The 14,569-nt window shown below is 38.9% G+C and overlaps 1 protein-coding gene across 1 annotated transcript in view; it reads right to left on the reverse strand.

The window, feature by feature from the left end:
* Nucleotides 1-14,569, reverse strand: part of FSHR (follicle stimulating hormone receptor) — a 168,370-nt gene that overhangs the window by 75,618 nt on the left and 78,183 nt on the right. The window contains exon 2 of the mRNA XM_047069182.1: nt 8,915-8,986. Within this exon, the coding sequence (XP_046925138.1) occupies nt 8,915-8,986 (72 nt within the window). The remainder of the gene's footprint in view (nt 1-8,914; nt 8,987-14,569) is intronic.

Raw genomic sequence — 14,569 nt, forward strand, 5'->3', positions numbered from 1 at the left:
TTGGCTTTCTTACTTGGTATAATGCTTTTGAGATTCATTCATGTTGTTGTATTAGCAGTTGATTCCTTTTTATTTTGGGGTAGTATTCTGTCACATGGGTAAAACATAATTTGCTTACCTTCTGGCCTGGTGATGAGTACTGGGTTGTTTGTGGTTTTGAGCTATTATGAATAAATCTGTTACAAACATTCTTCAACAAGTCTTTGGGTAGACATATGTTTTCATTTCTCTTGGGTAAATACATTATAAGATACCGCCAAACTATTTTCCAAAGAGTTGTACCATTTTACATCCTCAGCAGGTGTATATGAGAGTTCTAGTTGCTCCACATCCTGACAATACCATCTAGACTAATAGCTCTACAAATACAGACAAAAATCCTTAATGAAATACTAACAAAAATCTGTGTGTGAGTTGTCTTTAACAAATGCAAATCAAATTATTCACCTGGTTGTTCAAAATAACCCATTTAATCCCCATGATTAACTATGACACTCAGACTTGTCCCCATGATCTCTAAGGTGCTCTATGATCTCACCCCAGCTTCTTCTTTGTCCTATTCTCCTACCACCCTCCTTTTATTTGTTCTCCAGCCACACCATACATACACGTACTACCTACATTTGTGAATATTCTTTCTACAAATGGGATTCAGGCCTAAATAATCATCCACCTCAGGGGCTCCAATAGTGGATGTGCATTAGAATCATCAAAGGGGTATTAAAACATGATCAGTGCTTGGCCCCACCCCAGACAGATGAAAAATCCCTAGAAATGATAGTCCTGTGGATTATTTAAAAAAAAAAACCCAGGGCATTCTAAAGCACTGCCTGAGATGAGAACCACTGAGCCTCATTATCCTTTGTATGCCCAAGGATTCATATCCTGTCTTCCCATTCAAGGATCTAATTGCTCCAACACTGGCCTCTAGTTGTTAATCAGCAGCCTGTTGCATCTTCAGCCTACCTCCTTTTGCTTTATTTCAGCAAGTGAGACTCAAGACTCCTTTGCCTATTAACTTGGAAACATAGATGGGGAGGTAATGGACCTACATTATCCAACAAGCAGGTGCTCAGGGAGGCAAAGCAGATTGGAGCCCAAATTTCTAGCAATACAGTTTTGATTACCTGATTTGTTTCCTTTCCTTTTATCTGTGCTTGAGTAAGTGCAAAGAACTGAGAATTTGAAGGGTCCTCAACTTTTTTTAGTGTTCTTGCATTGGTTCTCATTTAATAAATTTCTTCTAGAAGTCCCTCTGTTAACTTTTCTTTCCCCAGTGATCTGGGGGTGGAGGCTGGGGTGTTAGACTAGCGTTCTCATTTTTAAATGTAAATAAATCACTTGATTATATTTTTTGTCCTTATGTTATCATGAATATTTCAAATGAATTTTATATGGTTCATATTTATGGCTTGGGAGCTATTTCACATTTTGGCTCATTGCCGTCTCATCTGCATATACCATATCTCAGCTGATGTTGATTGGTCTCATTTACATATTCATCATGCTCCTATTTTCAAAGATATTTTGTTATAAACTGGCTTTTCTTCCCCCTCCAGTGTTATAATAGCACGTAGATGTGTTTTTAAATTGCACTCATTTCCATACATAATTTTTCTGGTTACCATAAATCACCACCTTGTCACCTACTCCCCCCACCCTATTCAGTGTAATCTTCACACTTTATACCAAGCTGACATATGGCTCTGAAGTAATTAAAGACAATGTAAACAGTTTACAGTGCACTTTGCAAAGCCACTTCACATTGCAGAGAGTTTAATGGTTTCTTTCCCCCCAGCTAGTCCCAAAGAGTAGGAAGGTTTGAGATAGTGATGCTGAGTAAAGCTACAATGTGAAGAGTGATCATTTCATTTCCAGGGAGAAGCTTGCCTTCTACCAGAAAGACTCCTTATCTGTTTGACTCCTTATAAAAGCAGAGGGGCTAGGTTAAGCTGGGTTAATAAAAGAAGAATCATCAGCGTGGGTTGGGAAAAATTACTAGATTCTTTAAGTCATTCTAACAGGAGGCAGGGGAAAGAACCAAACTTATCAAATCCTCAACCACCCAGGCCACAGAAACCTCTCTTGGGTTTGAGAACAGGACTAATTTTAAGATGTGAGTTGTCTGCAGCCACCAGCACTTAGTCTCCACACCCCTTTTTTCCCCAGCAGAGGCCTCAGGTTTTGTTTGTGACTCTCCCTCACCCACTCCAAGTGCATGTGGTTGGGATGGGTGTTTTCAAATCTGAGAATGGAATCCATTACCCAGGCCACAGCCAGTTTGAATATCGCCTTCCCTTAGTTGTAGTGGTTGGTCCAAGAATGATTGTGTGATCTAAATGAATTATACAAATCTTAAGACTTTTATGAGATTGAGAAAAAAAAAGGTCAAATCTTTCATTCTGAATAGAACCCAAGAAATGTGCAAACAGGATTGCTGCTGGCCCGTTGCCACCAGGGTGGGACTAAGGACTTAAGCTAACATAGTGGAAGGGAGACCTGAGAGAGGGAGGCTAAGTCCTGAGGACATGAAACCTGAATAGAATGTTTGCTAAAGCTATTCGTCCTCTCTGACCATCATGTTAAATGAGCCATTAAATTTCCTTCCTTTCCTTAAGCCTATTTGAGGTTTATTTTCTTCGGCCTCTCACAGTAGAAAGTGTCCTAACAAATACAATGGTTGTATCACTTACTTAGAACATATTATCTTGTGCATTTTTGTCCTGAGTTACATTTTAAACTGTAACTATATAAATGCCTAGATCATAGTAGATTCTCAACCAGTGTTTGTATGCCTATCTACTTCTACATCATTTATCACTATCACTCATATTATTTAATATTTTGGTATCTGGATATCTTGTCTTCCCAACTATTATATTTCTTCATGCATTTATCAGTTATTTATTGTGCAAGGCACCAAGGATCCAGTACTGAATAAAACAATCATGTCCTTTGACAGTCCGGTAGGGGAGTTAGAAATTAAATTATCCCATAAAATAAGTATAAAATTGCTAAAATGAAAGTCCGCTCAAAGAGTCTAGTGGTGGTAGGAGAATGTATATAGTAATGGGTTTTTCCTAATTGGAGAGGTCAGGGAGGGCTTTTCTAGGTGAGTGACTCTGGCAAGGGAATCTGAAGGATGGGTAGGAACCGACCAAATTAAGAGTGCAAAGTGGAAGAGATGTTCTAGTCGGGATGAGCTGCACCGAGCAAGGTTCATGGTAGGCAGATAACATGGTACGTTTTATGAACTGATAAAAGGAGAGAGTGTGAGAGATCTTTTTTCTTTTTAAATGTGAAGAGCAATGGTAAGGCATGGTGTGTGTATGTGGCATGACAGATGTGGAAGTGGACATAATTAGATGGGAATTTAGATAATATCACTGTGGTTGCCACTTAGAGAATGGATGAGGGTGAGTGCAGAGCATGCTGGAGGACAGGGCAGCATGCTTGAAAACTCTTGCAGTCATTTGGGAAAGCTGATGGTAGTTGGAGGAGATAAGTGGACAGATGAGAGGTATAGCAAGGAGATAAAAACAGAACTTGGTGTAGTACTTTAATACAAAGTTACACTCTGACCTTGCCCTTAAAGATCAATCAAGAGATCTAGAAAAACTGTGAATTCTGAATACAATCTGATAATAGTGCTCTTGGTATGGTGGACACAAGATTATGGTTTGGAAGTACTGAGAGCATTCTGGAAAGGCTGTACAGAGGAGTAAACATTTAATCTGGACACTGGAGGATCAGCAGGATTTCTATTCAAATTTCGAGTGAAATTTTAGGCAGAGGGACAGCATCTACATAAGACCAGTGTGAAAGTGCATTTTGTTAATTAATTCACCAGCAACTTTTTAAGAAATGTTTATTTATTCGGAGACAGTGCAAGTGGGGGAGAGGGAGAGAGAGAATCCCAAGCAGGCTCCCTGCTGTTAGTACAGAGCCCAACGTGGGGCTCAATCTTACGAACTGTGAGATCATGACCTGAGCTGAAACCAAGAGAGTCAAATGCTTAACTGACTGAACCGCCCATGTGCCCCTCCTTGCAACTACTTTTTGATCTCTCTATGTGCCAGGCACCATCCAAAGAACTAGCTATCTTGTTTTATGTAAGTAATGGGATGTCTGGTAATGAAATGGGAAACGGCACACGTTCCTGCCTGGCAAAAATGTGGGATAAACAGTGCATATGATGGAAATAGAAAGGGCTTTGATTTTTGTGCCACTTAAGACTAAAGCCTATGGCAATGAGAGTCCCTCCAGTTTCTTCTGTAAGAGAGTTTGAGCAGTGTGGGTCTGGCAGCAGGGAGCTGGGGAGATCAGACCTGGGATGGGCATAGCAGCCTCGTGTAACAGGCTATGTAAGTGTTAATGAGACTTTGGATATAATAGCTGGAGGGAGAGAAGGGCTGGTTTCCAGGAATATTTTTGAGAAAGAGTCAATAGGACTGGAAAAGGACCTGGGTTTAAGGGAAAGTTAAGGGATACTGAATTTTCCTGCATGGGAGTTTGGGCAGATGGTAATGTTCTTCACTGGGCAATATGAGAAGATAAGAAATTTAAAGATACAGATCATGAACTAGTCTGGATGTATTAAATTTGAGGCACTTGCAGTTTAATGAGGTATAGATGTTTAGGAATCTTTCCATTTGAAAACAAGAATTATCTTTCAAAAGAGAGATGGGTGTTATGGAAGAAGGTTTTGGAGCCCTGATAGTAAGACATCATTTGATGAATAATGATTGGGGATTGTGAGTATAATATGAGAAAGAAAATGGCCAATAATGGAGCTCTGGAATATCTGAATTTTTGAAGGGCAGCCGAGGAATAAGAAAGACGGAAAGAACTGTCAGTGGAGTAGTCTGGGACATTAGGAGAGTACACAGGAGGGTGTGTTGTCACTGAAATGAAAAGGGGAATGAGTATTGTAAAGAAGGGTGTGAATAGTCAGTGACGTCAAAAGCTGCAGATAAGTGCTAGGAAGACAAAGTAGAAGTCAAGAGATCTGGCAGGTCCATCATTGTTGGGAACTCTCAGAGTGATTACATGGTGTTAGAGAATTTGTGGCCAAATAGCAAGAGGGCTGGCTAAAGAGTGAGTGAAAGGAAAGGGCAGGGGGGTAGTGAATGCAACTGTTCTTTCACAAGTGTGGGGGTGACCAGAAGGAGGGGAAGGTAGCAGGGAAGGAAGGCAGGATTTATACAGAAAGCTTTTCCCTCCTTCTTTTTAGCAAAAGAAGGTGAAACTTGGCTACATGTGCAGAATGAATGAAAGGGATTTTATGATTCATGGAGAAGGAAATATTGAGGAGGAAGCTGATACTTACTAAGTTCATGAAACTGGCTAAAAACCAGGTGAATAGAAATACTGGAAACCATCAGAACCTTAGAGGAGAAAGCAGGAAAAGACCTCTCTGACCTCAGCCGTAGCAATCTCTTACTCGACACATCCCCAAAGGCAAGGGAATTAAAAGCAAAAGTGAATTACTGGGACCTTATGAAGATAAAAAGCTTCTGCACAGCAAAGGAAACAACCAACAAAACTAAAAGGCAACCAACGGAATGGGAAAAGATATTTGCAAATGACATATCGGACAAAGGGCTAGTATCTAAAATCTATAAAGAGCTCACCAAACTCCACACCCGAAAAACAAATAACCCAGTGAAGAAATGGGCAGAAAACATGAATAGACACTTCTCCAAAGAAGACATCTAGATGGCCAACAGGCACATGAAAAGATGTTCAGCGTCGCTCCTTATCAGGGAAATACAAATCAAAACCACACTCAGGCATCACCTCACACCAGTCAGAGTGGCCAAAATGAACAAATCAGGAGACTATAGATGCTGGAGAGGATGTGGAGAAACGGGAACCCTCTTGCACTGTTGGTGGGAATGCAAATTGGTGCAGCCGCTCTGGAAAGCAGTGTGGAGGTTCCTCAGAAAATTAAAAATAGACCTACCCTATGACCCAGCAATAGCACTGCTAGGAATTTACCCAAGGGATACAGGAGTACTGATGCATAGGGGCACTTGTACCCCAATGTTCATAGCAGCACTCTCAACAATAGCCAAATTATGGAAAGAGCCTAAATGTCCATCAACTGATGAATGGATAAAGAAATTGTGGTTTATATACACAATGGAATACTACGTGGCAATGAGAAAAAATGAAATATGGCCTTTTGTAGCAACGTGGATGGAACTGGAGAGTGTGATGCTAAGTGAAATAAGCCATACAGAGAAAGACAGATACCATATGGTTTCACTCTTATGTGGATCCTGAGAAACTTAACAGGAACCCATGGGGGAGGGGAAGGAAAAAAAAAAAAAAAAAAGGACATTAGAGTGGGAGAGAGCCAAAGCATAAGAGACTGTTAAAAACTGAGAACAAACTGAGGGTTGATGGGGGGTGGGAGGGAGGGGCGGGTGGGTGATGGGTATTGAGGAGGGCACCTTTTGGGATGAGCACTGGGTGTTGTATGGAAACCAATTTGTCAATAAATTTCATATATATATAAAAAAAAAAAGAAATACTGGGGATAGATTGGGAAAGGAGATAAGAAGCCATCACTGACCAAGAATAGAAGGTGAGACAACGGAAGAGAGGAGCGTAGAGACTGAAGGGCACAGTCTGTTCAGAGTTCAGTTTGGTGACAAGCCTTCTACTAAGAAATGTTTTTGAAGCCTTAGGACATACAAAGTGTTGAAAAAAATGAGATCACTTTAATTTTATTTTAGGCATCTCGCTGTGTCAGTATAGGCTGATGAATAAAGTCATGAGTTGGAAATGCACAAGCTGTGTTTGAGGTTTGAGGAAGTTGAGGTTTTAAGCCAGCTGCCCTGTCTCTGGGATTATTGCTGTGTCAGCTCAGCTTAACGATTTATATCACTACTGGAATGTCCTGTCTGATGCTGAACACCCAATGAGGGTCAGTCACACCTGCTGGATTGAATTTGATTAAGGTGGATTATTTTTGATATCTGATATTCCTGTCTTTAGAACAATTTCTATGCAATTATAGGGCTTCTTGGGGATGAGGTGTATCTAATAGTCTAGTCATCTAGTACATGTCAGTTCTAAGCAGGGCAACAGCTAACCCATGTAGGAATATACCTTGAGCAGAGAGCTCCCCAGTTCTATTGCTTCCCTGTTTTCCTCGGTGAGCTCTGCTCCATTGAGTGCCCTATCTCTCAATTCCTGTGAGTGTTGAATATCCTCAAGAAGGTAAACCCTGAAGACTGCAGGTTTTATTTTAAAAACGTTTTTTAATGTTTATTTATTTTTAAGATAGAGCATGAGTGGGGGAGGGGCAGAGAGAGAGGGAGACACAGAATCTGAAGCAACTCCAGGCTCTGAGCTGTCAGCACAGAGCCCGATGCAGGGCTAGAACCCATGGACCGTGAGATGGTGACTTGAGCTGAAGTTGGACGCTTAACCAACTGAGCCATCCAGGCATCCCAAGATTGCAGGATTTAAACCAGGCTGTCATCCAACTGGGGGTCCTTACACTTAGGAATTAGAGTTCACAGGAGCCATCATCTCCTTTGTGAAAAACTCCTCACTTAACCCACAGATAGGGAAACCAAGATACCAAGAGATAATCAAGATTGCACAGTAAGTTTATATCAAAGCTAGCCCTCAAACCCAGGATTCTGAGCAGGTGGTGTAATTGCTGAGACATATTCCCACTCTCTCTGCTCTGTGTTTCCTTTATTAATGGATTTCTTTCTTCTTCAGACCTCAGCAAGTATTCTTAAATGGGGGTGAAAGAACCAAGAGGAAAAATTGAATGGCTTTAAGAAGGAGAAAAGCATGTAACCTGAGGGGTTGCTTTCTTATGATGAAAAAATCATTCCTTTCTGTGTAATCCATCTTTCTTTTGCTGTATTCACTGGTATTAAAGTCCTGAGTTCTGGCTGCTGCTCTGGTGAAGAACACATTTTCCTGGCCCTAGAGACCTGGGAGATGGGGTCAAGAGCCTTCAAAGGAATAGTGGGTTACTTTATTAAAAATTTTTTTAAACATAATTTATTGTCAAGTTAGCTAACATAGAGTGTATCCAGTGTGCTCTTGGCTTCATGAGTAGATTCCCATGATTAATCGATTATATACAGCATCCAGTGCTCATCCCAACAAGTGCCCTCCTCAATGCCCATCACCAATTTCCCCCTCTCCTCTGCCACCCCCGTCAACCTGCAGTTTGTTTCTGTATTTAAGAGTCTCTTGGGGTTTGCCTCCCTCTCTGTTTGAAACTATTTTTCCCCTCCTTTTCCCCCAAGGTCTTCTGTTAAGTTTCTCAAATTAAGAGTGGGTTACTTTAAACATGGCAGAATTTATTCTGCTTTTTAATACTGTGCCTAATTTTGAGAAAAGCCTGATTGGGGATACACCTACATTAAACTAGCTCAGTAAGGAGTTAATGTTTGCATTAGCAAAGGAGTCTTCTCCTTTCAAAGGAAATCTTCAGTGCTATAAACTTTTCTGATGCTTGTAAATGTTGATACATCAATTACCACTTGTCAGCATGGCTTGGAAAAGAGAAGTCTAGAGAGTCTTGAACACAAATGTTAGGCCCCGTTGTCAATTAAAAATTATTCAGAAATAATAGACAACATCCCTGAGAAAGAATAGGTATCAGCAGAGAAAATCAGTTTGGTTTATAAAAACTCCACTCACAGGTACTTTGGAGCAATGCCTTGTAGAAGAAAAAGTGAGGACTGCTTAGATTGACCTTATGCTCTTTTCATTAACCATACTCTGAAAGGTCCCTCACTATTAGGAAATAAAATAGGAGGAGGTGCAGAAAGTTTTCTGGCTTCTAGGCACAGAGCATCACACTGGATGTGATGTGAGGCTGCTGACCACAGCCTATTTGAGGCACTCACACACAGCACTGTTAGGTACGTACATTTTCTCCAGGTCCCCAAATCCCAAGAATGCTCCTTTTGGGATGACTCGAAGTTTGGTGAGGACAAACCTCCTGAAAAGAGAGTAGACATAAAATATCACAACCTATCCATTCACTGATAAGTAATTGCCTAATGTGTACTATCAGCCAACAGCCAACATATACTAAGTGCTTGTCATTTAGTAGTAGTTGCAATTGCTTTCACATGATCTCTCTTCATCCTCCCCACAAAGCAGTGATGCCCATTTTGCATTAAGAGGGAACAGGTTTAATGAGGTTTGTAGATTTGCCCAGGGTCACTTGGCTGATACATGGCAGAGCTGGAATATGAACACTTTCATCATCAGTACTCCATGTTGCCCTCCCGTAGCTTGTGTGAGGCCTCTTTTCTTTCTCTAGTCCAACCCCCAAAACCTCTTCCCTTGCCATTCTTAGCTGACCTTGCTTCCTATTTCAAAGAGAAGATGAACCTAATAGAAGAGAACTTCATGCTCTCACATGGCTTGTAGCCACTAAGCCATCTGCACCTGAAGCCATACCCTGCCTTCCCTCCTGTTACCAAGGGGGACCAGGACTCTGGACCTGGCTGAGAATAGTGCCTCCAATCCACATCAGATCTCATCTCCTCTCTTCTTGTTGAGGTAACCACAACAGTAATTTCCCCCTTTCTTGGGTACATTTTATTCACCTATGTTTGCTTCTCTACTGAGTCCTGCCCATCAGTATACAAATATGCCATAATTTATTTCATCAAAAAAACTCTACTCTCAACGTCAGCCACCTTCAGTTTTTGCCATTTTCTTCTACTTGAAATATTTGTTTCCCTCTTCCACAAAGTTTGTTCCAGTGGCTCCTCATCTCCTCCAGGAAAAAAACCCACATTGTATACAGTGATGTATGGATGTCCCTGCTCTCCGTTTCCACAGACCCTGTACTCTCCATTTTGACAGTTTTCCCCTTTGCTTCTCTTGTTCTTTTCACAGTACTCTCTTGCTAGTTCTTGGACATGCCAGGTTCCTTCTTGCCTGTGTTTCTGCATTTGCAATTCTCTGTGCCCGGAGCGTTCCTCTCTCAGATATCCTCATGGCCGCCGCCTCCAGTCTGCTGTTTGCTCAAATGTCACTTGTTTAGTGATGCTTTTTCTAACCACCCTATTTAAAATGACAACCTCCCCTACTTTGCCCCTGGCTCTCTTTCCTGCTCAGAGTTTTCTTCACAACACTTCTGACATTTTGTACACTTTATTTATTTATTTATTTATTTATTTATTTATTTACGTATTCACATATGTATTTATCTCTAGCCTATAACTAGAATACAGACTCCGTGAAGGCAGGAATTTTTGTATGATTTGTCTACTACTGTCTACCGAATGCCCTCAAACGGTGTCTGGTATGTGGCAAGTACTCAAATTTTTTCTTGAATGGCTATTAATCAGTCTGAGAGTTCTAGGCTTGAGAGTGGAATTATAAGTGACCCTTTTGGAATCTCTGTGACAAGAATACTATTCCTTCCTCTGGCTTTCTCTTGCTTTGTAACTGATTAGTAGGTACTTTCCCCCACTCCTCCCCGAATCTTTCCTTCCACAAGGCGGTGTTTCAGCAGGAATGAAATAAGCACTGAGGAGTTGAATAGTTTTGCAAACCTGCATTACTTCATTCTCTTATTACTTATTGGTGTTAGTGAAACTCCTATTGCAGATGAAATTATCCCGGCAAACGATATTTTACTTTAACTTTGTTTACTTGCCTTTGGCTGTCAGGTGCACCAGCTCTATGGGGAGAAAGCATGAGAGAGAATCTTAAGTGCCGTTTTTGCTTTGGAGGAGTTTATATATGTGGAAAGGTAAAGCCAGAAATGTTGGAATACCAGAAAACAGTTGTGGGATACAGTTGATGTAATAACTATAAATGTTATGCAAATATTGAAGTGAGAAAGATCCTAAAGTACATAAATACATAAAAGGAAGATTGGAAGAGGTGGGTGAATTTGAGCCTGGACTTCAAAACCATCAGGTCATACTAAACCCATGTAAATAAAAAGAGATATAAATTAAGATTAAGGACTATGTACCTGGGAGACTGTCAACTTCTAGAACTCCCATCTGAAAAGAATCAAAGTTAAGGTACTCATTTAATCTTTTTAAAAAATATTTTTACATGTATTTATTCATTTATTATATGTAATTTATTGTCAAGTTGGTTTCCATACTACACCCAGTGCTCATCCCAACAGGTGCCCTCCTCAAAGCCCATCAACCATTTTCCCCTCTCCTCCACCTCCCATCAACCCTCAGTTTGTTCTCAGTATTTAAGAGTCTCTTGTGGTTTGCACTCATTTTGTCTTAAGTAACATAGACAAGTCCCTTTTGTTTCTATCACTCTTTTGTTCCTATTATCACAAGATAGAAGAATGATGAAAACAAACTTGAAAAAGCAAATACTAAGTCAACTAGATAGTGCTTTTTGATTCAACCCTAGTAACATACAAGTTTTCTATAAACACTTATGCCTAAATGTTTCCAACCTATTAACATAATTAAAGCCTTTTTTTAAAGACATAGTCTTGAGTTCCATTTACTGAAATGTTATGAACTGGATAACTTGAAGATATTTTCACTAAAATTGTCCAGAAGTCTTCTATAAGTCATAATAAATATTGCTTTAATTGCATAGTTGTGCTTATAAGAAAGTATGAGAAATCCCCAGGGGCCCAAAGTAAAGCAACTGAAGACCAAATGGAACCCTGAGTGGTGAATGCAAACAGAATTCTAAAAGGATAAATTGGAGCCAAACTATTCAGGGAGGAGGTCAGTTTCTGGACTTGGTAGTGAAGGACTTGCGTTTTGATGCTAAGATGTTGTGTGAAATGAGATATAGAAGATGAAATGTAAAGATTTATTTCTCTGTGCTGTCTATTTAACTATCTCATGCATTCTAGAAAATAAAAGGGGCAGAAAATGGGAGACAGGCAATTTTTAAGGAATTAACATCTGGAAATTTCCATAATTTATAAAAGACCTAAATCTCAGATTTTGAAACCTCAAGTCCTAGGAAGGAAAACAAAAATAAATCTACTTCCAGATACCTCTGAATTAAAACTGTGGAGTCAAAAGAAAAACTATTTTAAATAAAAACAGAAATAGACCTATTATCTTCAAATAAAAATAATCAGCAAACTTTGTAAAAATATCTTCATAATTAGAGAAAATACTGCCTGGTTAGAATCCTATACCCAGAAATAAACATTCAAATGTGAGGATGAAATAAAGATGCTTTTAGACAAATTTAGTTAGTCATTAATGAAATTTCAGCAAAGGAATTCCTTTAGAGAAATAAAGTATAATCTGGTAGGAAGGCACAAAAACAAGAAGGAATAGTGAACAGAGAAATCAGTGTTCCTTATGGAATAGGTGGGTTTTCATAATGGTTGGAAAACTCACCTATTCAACAAAGAACAATGAAAAAAATATTGACCAAGAATTAGGTCACAAAGCAATTGGTATAGAACAAATAATTGTCTTTGATGTGGTGCATTTAAATTACTTAGAAATTAGTTACAAGAGATAATAATTAACAGCCTCCCTCCAACAACACATGTACAAACATCTAGAAAGTAAAAACTAAATCAAAACAAAACCCCACTCTTTTAAGTCGCACATGGGTCACAGAAGAAATTACCTAATAATTAGGAATTATTTGGAATTGGGCTGTAATGAAAATACAACATGAAACTTCAGGGATGCAGCTAAGCTGCCACGTACAGAGAAGTTAAGGGCTTTAAATTATTTTACCCAAATGGAAATAAAAAAGATGGAAATTTCACAAGCTACATTTCAACACAGTGAATAAACAAAGCAACAACAGAACAGTGGAAACAGAAAACTATAAAGTCGGTAGTTCTTTATTGCATTTCTGGGTAGAACTTACAGTACAAACTCAAAAGTCATTTCATAAGAGAGTTGGGAAAATGAGGGACTGTTGAGATAGAGGTATTTTGAGAAGATAAACACTCAGCCAGACATTAAAACTTGATGTATAGATACAGTTTAACCTATACTAACTTGTTTCATTATAAAAGATTAAGTTTCAGGGCTCCTGGGTGGCTCATTTGGTTAAGTGTCCAACTGGCTCAGGTCATGATCTCACTGTTAGTGAGTCTGAGCCCCGCATAGGGCTCTGTGCTGACAGCTCAGAGTCTGGAGTTGCTTTGGATTATGTATCTGCCTCTTTCTCTGCCCTTCTGTCTGTCTATGTCTCTGTCTCTCTGTCTCTCTCTCAAAAATAAGCATGAAAAAATATTTAGAAAATTAAAAGATTTTCTTCATAAGTTTATTGCTAACATGAGTAAGGAGTTTTCTTAGAATATTGAAAGGTTTATCAGAATAGTTTCAAGGACTTTGACTTATAACTTTACCACTAAAAATGATTGTTAGAGAAAAGTACATTTATCTGAATGTTTGTTGAATGAAACCATTAGTCACTTAAAGTTGCAAACCCTTCTTACAGGTCTGTTTTAATGAGCAACTTTGTGATAATTGATTGATTATGATTTTACTGATCTAGCTCTAATTAATGAAGTTTTGCTGAGATTTCCTTTAAATCAGGAGTACTGGTAAAGGCATTATTTTTGATGAATTTTCATATTTATTTACTTATGATTTTTTAAATGTAATGTTTATTTGTTTTGAGAGAGAGAGAGAGAGAGAGAGAGAGAGACAGACAGACAGACACATAGGAAGACAGAATCCCGAGCAGGCTCTGCTCTATGAGAGACTCATAGAGCAGAGCCTGATGCAGGGCTTGAACTCATAAACCTTGAGATGATGACCTGAGCTGAAATCAAGACTCAGACACTGAACCAACTGAGCCCCCAAATAATCTATGAGAGACTCATAGAGCAGAGCCTGATGCAGGGCTTGAACTCATAAACCTTGAGATGATGACCTGAGCTGAAATCAAGACTCAGACACTGAACCAACTGAGCCCCTAAGTTTTCATTATAGAAATAAGGTAAGTGAGAACCTAAGAGATTAACTTTAAAACACATTTCAAAATTTAACTTTGACTTGAGAGAAGAAACCTAAAGAGAATAGAAAAAAATAATAAAGTAGAAATTAAAGATTATAATGGAGAAGATCAATAAACTCAAAAGCTAATTTTTTAGAAAGATCAATAGAATAAAAAAAAATCTGTCCACTTCAACCAAGAAAAAAAAACAAACCAAAGCAACAACAACAACAACAACAAAACGAGAGTTATGAAAAATGGCACTTAGGTAAAGACATTAGTTTTGTTTTTGTTGTTGTTTGTTTGTTTTTTGAGGTATAATTGACACAATGCTGCATTAGTTTCAGGTGTCCAACATAGTGAATCAACAATTTCCATCCACACATACCAAAACAAAAAAACTTGTTTGTTGCCTTTTCATTTTGTTGGTGGTTTCCTTCAGAGAAGCAGGATTTAAATTAGAGAGCCCTAGGAACAATTTCAAAGCATTAAATTAAAAAAAAAATCAGGCAATATGGATAATTTTCCTTGAGATATATACTTACCAAAATTGATTAATGAAGATATAGAAAAACTGAATGAATCTAAAACTGTTAATAAATTGGGTTTGTAGTTTAAAACCCATCCACCCCAAAACAAGGTTAAC

The sequence above is a fragment of the Lynx rufus genome, unplaced genomic scaffold (genome assembly GCF_022079265.1).
Source record: "Lynx rufus isolate CCGP_SWC_20201006 ecotype Redwood Valley unplaced genomic scaffold, mLynRuf1.p SCAF_8, whole genome shotgun sequence".
NCBI lineage: Eukaryota > Metazoa > Chordata > Mammalia > Carnivora > Felidae > Lynx > Lynx rufus.